The sequence below is a fragment of the Gracilinanus agilis genome, chromosome 2, assembly GCF_016433145.1.
Source record: "Gracilinanus agilis isolate LMUSP501 chromosome 2, AgileGrace, whole genome shotgun sequence".
Classification (NCBI taxonomy): Eukaryota; Metazoa; Chordata; class Mammalia; order Didelphimorphia; family Didelphidae; genus Gracilinanus; species Gracilinanus agilis.
In genome coordinates, this window is record NC_058131.1 from 280,723,988 (window position 1) to 280,729,987 (window position 6,000).

General features: G+C 41.1%; 1 protein-coding gene across 1 annotated transcript in view; it reads right to left on the reverse strand.

Moving 5' to 3' along the window:
* NUP214 (nucleoporin 214) overlaps positions 1-1,984 on the reverse strand; it is a 100,626-nt gene extending 98,642 nt beyond the window's left edge. The window contains exon 1 of the mRNA XM_044663974.1: positions 1,937-1,984. Coding sequence (XP_044519909.1) covers positions 1,937-1,981 — 45 coding nt within the window. The 5' untranslated portion in view covers positions 1,982-1,984. The remainder of the gene's footprint in view (positions 1-1,936) is intronic.
* Between the last annotated feature and the right edge of the window lie 4,016 nt (positions 1,985-6,000).

The window sequence follows — 6,000 nt, forward strand, 5'->3', positions numbered from 1 at the left end:
TCATAGTCATCCAACAGTCACTGATGAATGAGATAAATGATGTTAATGTGCTCCTTAAGTAAGTCTCTACATTAGAACTACAGATCACTTTCTATAGTATTCTTGATGTGAGAAAGACCTTAAAAACCATCTGGTCTCATTTTATAGATAGAAAAACTGGGTCTCTAAGGGCAAATTGACTTGCCCAAGGTTATACAAGAATACATTGGCAGATCTAGAAGTCAGTCAATAAACATTTATTAAGAGCCTACTGTGTACCAGGAGGGTAGCTTAATATAGAGTGGTGGGCCTGGAGTCAGGAAGACTCACATTCCAAAATTCAAATCTAGCCTTAAGATACTCACTAGTTGTGTGATCCGGGCCAGTCATTTAATCTTAGTTTGCCTCAGTTTCCTTAACTGTAAAACAGAGAATCTCAAGAAGGAAATAGCAAACCACTCAAGGATCTTTGTCAAGAAAATCCCACTGGGGTCACAAAGAGTCAGACATGACTAAAAACAACTTAAGAACAACATGCTAGGCATTGAATTAAGTGCAGGGAATACCAAAAGGAGCAAAAGACATCCTGAACTTCAAGAAGCTTGCAATCAAAAAGAAGTAGAAAACAAATTTCTTCATTCTCAATTTGACATATTTCTCATCATGATAATTGATCTAATTTTCTTCAAAAGAGATTTCCTTTGCTGTTGCTTCAGTGGTTAAATCTACAAAACTGAAAAGACTTTAGCAATAATTTAATTCTATCTCTTAATTTTTAATAATAAGGAAATTGAAGCCCAGACAGGGGATTATTCCCCTTAGAAAGACATAGCCTAAGAGACAAAATTCCACCAATGAATTCCACTGAACCTGGAACTATAGACTGTGAGTACTGGAAAAAAATCTCAGAAACAACGTAATCCATTTCGCTCCATTTTACAGATGAGGAAATTGAGGTACAGAGAAGTACTAAGATTAGTCTAGACTCACATAAGATGGCAAAAGATATAGAGTCCCTCCACAACAGCATGTTTTAAGGCAGGAAGTGGTAGTTTGTTATGTTTGCCAGTGTGGCTGAAGGTTGTACCCTCCATTTCTATTTCCCATGATTCCAAAATTCTTACATTGGTTCCACTTTGGGATTCTTTTTTTTTTTCCCCCAACAAATGCAGTGTAGGGTTCAAGCAGTAGTTTATTCTAATTCTGTGCACATCTGGGAAAAGGAGGTTATTTTGATTTATACCCCTTTATATGCAACCTACTTGGCTTTTAGAATTCTATGTCTAATTAAATTTTTTTTCTTTTTTTAAGACCCATTATACGTTTCTCATACAGCCTTTTGTGCTGAGGAAACAGCTAGGTATTAATGGTGCAGATACTGAGTTTTCCTCTCTCCATATACTTTACCTAGTGTAGTGGGCAAGCAAAGTGTTTTTAAAGTTTTAATGGTGCATGGAAAAGAACAATAAGTGGACGTAGAGTCAGAGAATACGGAACTCTACACATTTATGATTTTGTGCAAGTTATTTAAAACTTGTGGATCTCAGGTTCCTCACTTTTAAAATGAGTGTGGAGTGCGGGCCGGAAAAATAATCTGTCCCTAGGGTCCCTTCCAACTCTAAATCTCGTTCCGTGACGAGAAGCATGGGGCGAGAGTAAGGGATGGATGGGAGAGGTGGGTGGGAAGAACTGAACCTAAGTGGAAGCATCCTAGAAAGTAGACCAGGTCTCTGAACTTTTCTCTTGAGCTCTAATATCCCCTGGCCGGAGGACCGGGGCGTTCAAGGACAGAGGTACTGGATATGGGTTCTTCCAGTGCCTAGGCTATCTATCCAAGGCAACGCCAGGCCTGAGTGACGCCCCCCTCCCCCCCAGCCCGGCCGGGCCCAGCGCGGCGTGGCCTGTCCCGTTGGGAGTAGCCCTATCCCCTCCCGGCCCAGGTCACACTGAACCTGACCTTCATCTCCCGCTCGGGGATCATCGCATCCATCTCGTCTCCCATGGTGCCGACTCCTTATAAACTGGAGCCCTAGAAGCCGCCGCCCCCGCGGAGCCCGAGCCGCGGCGAGATTAACTTCCCTCTCTGAGCTCAGGGGCGCGTTCCGAAGACCGCCATTTCCGGCGCATACTAAAAACGTCACACCGGTGACAAATAGTCTTCCAGGAGGCCAGAAGATGGAAAAGAGGTCGGTCAGGCGCGAGCCCGCCGTGAGCTGCCGCTTTCCATTGGCCAATCTGGAGCGAGCGCGATTTGAGGTGCTGCTTACCATTGGCCAGTCTGGCTTGAATTTTCTATCAGTTGCCGCTTCCCATTGGTCTGCTTTGGTAAGGGGGCTTGATCCATCAGTCGTTTGCGATTTGACTTTGCTCAGACTTTCTAAATGTGGTCATTTTCTAAACTAGGGTCTTAGGGAATTTTCGTAGCTGGAAGTGGAATTTCCGAGGTCCTTTACATTGGCTCTTAATTTTACTAACGTGACCACTTGTATGATCTATATCATATTGCTTGCCTTCTCAATGGGAAGGGAAGAGACAGGAAGGAGGGAGAGAATTTCAAACTCAAATTTTTTAAAAATGAATTTAAAAAATGTTTACATGTAATTGGAGAATGTGTAATGAAATAGTTCTAAAAATATATATTTTTTAAAATTCACTAGTGGGGAAATGTATATAGCTCTCTGCAGCTGTGCTTCAATTAATTATTTCCTATTAAGGTCTCTTCCTGCGTAGTAGTCTTGAATGAATTGCATTCGTTCATTCAACAAAATTGAAAGCAGGCCTTCTGCCAGGTCTCTGCTCTAGGGGGAGGATAGTGAAAGAAGTAAAATCCCTTCCTTCCTTCTTCTCCCTAGCTAAGAGAAGAGATAACACAGGGACCGCAGATAACTACAAGATGAAGCATACCATGATAACTTTCTAAGAGAATTATGAAAAAGTGTAGTGAGTAGAGAGAAGGAAAAAAAAAAAAAATCACTGGCCCCCTGGTGGTGAGGGAAAGCTTCAGAGAATTCGTTCTAATTTAAACTGAGCCTTTTTGTATGCAGAGATAGGTGCTTGGCTGGGAATAGAATACTATGTTTAAATAAGCTTCTTTGAGTTTAGACCTGGTAGTTGGATGTAACTTACACAAATTACTACAAATTAAACATAAAGTGCTCAAGAGTGGCAAGCAAAATTTTCAGTTATTGATGGCCTCAGGAAAGGCTTTATGAAGGAAGTGGACTTTAAAGACTGGGAATTGAGGATAAACATTACAACTGAGGGTTCTATAAAGAATTGATGTTTGTTTATCTACACTATCTTGTTTGAAATGAGACAGTATGATCCATGCAACACTACAAACAAATGCATGTAGGTGGAAAAGTATAGGTTGTATTCAGGGCCTTAGAGGTCATGTATTCTTTCTTCATGTGTTTTCAAGATGAACAAACTTGTGGGAAAACACACCCAAGTTTTTAGCAAGGTCTCCATGCAAGAATGGGAGGCTCCAATTCAGTTCAATCCAGAAGTATGAAAGAATTTTGTTTGAAGACGTTTTTAAGATAGTATAATAGCCTAGGCTGGTGAAATGGCCTAGGGCAGCATTGGTGAACATTTTTGAGTTTGTGGGCTCAAACTGTAACTTCAAGCTGCCTGTGAGTCCTCCCCCCTCACCCTCACCCATTACCCTAGAGAGCTGAGGAAGTGTTCGATTTGGGTGGCTGGACAGAAGAGCAGGGCATGCAAAAAAAATGTCATCAAGCACTTGGAAGAGGGGGAATGGAGCAGCTCTGCCTTGCCAGCCAGCATCAATACTTCGCCAACACTAGCCTAGGGGCTAGTAGAATAGTATAGGGGCTGGTGGGCTTATGGATTGATGGGATACCCTTGGGGGCTGATGGAATATCCCTGGAACTGATGGAACAGTCCAAACAGTGGATCAGGGTTTGTATATTTATTGAGGGTCTGGGGGCTCACTGTCTCCCATTCCAGGAAAATCTCCATCTGTTCTCAGAATAGCCTACGTCTACCTTTTGTAGGACATTTACAGGCTGAAAACCCAGGAAAATGAGCAGGGGTGAGTCCAGTTTCAGGTAGATTTCAGGTCTGACACATCAAAGGTGATCACGAGGACACTAAAAAGGGAATAAGGAGCATGCAGCAGATTTGGAGGATTTCCCTAGACTGCCAGAGCCCTTAGTGCATGTTTTCCCCCACTAGGAGAGGTCTAGTTACCCTTCCAGAATGCCCTCATCAAAGAGGGAGGATATAGACAACCACTATAGGTAATTAATAAGACTAACAGTTCAGAATGATGGTAAATACAGAACAATATAAGAGATTAATAATACAGAACAGCATAAAGCTGGTGCACAGAACAAAATAGTAAGGAACCAGTACAGATGATTAATACAGAATGATTAACTGATTAATAATACGGATTTTGTAGTTTATGCTTGACTAACGCTGAAACTTAGTGAGAAATACAAGATTTCAAAACATGAGGGTCCTGCTTCTATCACTGTGCTTTGTCCACCTCCATCAAACTGAGCCTGGGAGAAACTGTCATTCATATGGTTAGGAAGTAGCTATACTGGGCTTTAGAACCGAGGTCTTTTAAGTCCAAATCCAGCATTATTTCCACTGCACTAATGCTGGGGCAAGTAGTCTACTCTGACTGGCAGTAAAGTAGATAAAGAGAGTAGTATAAGAGCTAAGACTGGAAAGATGTTGCTAGCTTATGGATGGCTTTAAATATAAAACTGAGCTGGAAATTTAGGAACTAGCAACCTCTGCAAAGTTTTGGACCCAGATGTGGTATGAGCAGATTTTTGGACAAGGAAGATGTCTAGTATTTAGGAGGGATGGATTGGATACAGAAAAGGGATGGGTGAAGGTTGGAATTCAGCCTTGAATTTCCATAAAAGGTGGGGAGTGGGCAGGAAGAAAATGGGGAAGGAGGCTAATTAGGTGAGGGGGAACCATGTAAGCAAAGATAAAGACAGCAAAGTACATAGCAAGGTTAGAGAATAATTAATTGACCAGTGAGGTAGGAATTATAGATCTGGAAAGATGGGTTAGAACTAGATTGTGAAGAACCTTTAATAACAGGTAATTGTTCAGTAACTATCTGAATATGGTCATATTATGTTTATTTTATCACTTCTTTATTGGCTTTGGTTTTCCCTATGAAAAATGAAGGGGTTGAACTTGAACAAGAGTTCTTAACCTAGGTCTGTAAACCCCCAAGGAGCCAATGGATAGATTTCAGAGGGAGATCATGAACTTGGATGGGAAAAAAATATCCTTTTTTTACATTAACCTTTGGTTTTCTTTATTTAATATTTATTATTTCATTTAAGCATTTAAAAACATTACTCTGAGAAAGGGTTCATTGGCTTCACAAAACTGCCAGAGGGATCCATGACACAAAAAAGGTTAAGAACTTCTGGACTAGATGCCCTTCTAGCTCTGAAATTCTGTGACTACAATTTTATTCTGTGACCAATAAAGGATCCTTGGAAAACTTTTGAGAAGGAGAATGACATTACCAAAGGAATATATAATATAAGATTGTCAGGGTAGAGGATGATTTGAAACTAGAGGGATAGCAGATAGGATAGTCTTGAAAAAGGCTACCAATAAGGAGACTATTACAATAGTCAGAACATGGCATCATTTGAGAGACTTTGGAAGGGTTCTCTGTATCTAGATAGCTTCAAATCACAGAATTTTGGATTTGCATGGGACCTCAAAGGATATTAGGGCATAAGAGAACAAGAATTCCCCTTATAAGGGGCAGCTGGGTAGCTCAGTGGATTGCGAGCCAGGCCTAGAGATGGGAGGTCCTAGGTTCAAATCTGGCTTCAGACATTTCCTAGCTGTGTAACCCTGGGCAAGTCACTTGACCCCCATTGCCTAGCCCTTACCACGCTTCTGCCTTGGAATCAATACGCAGAAGGTAAGTGTTTTTTAAAAAATAATAATAATAAAAGAATTCCCTTCATAGTAGCTTCCACTTGAAGACCTCCAACAATGGAA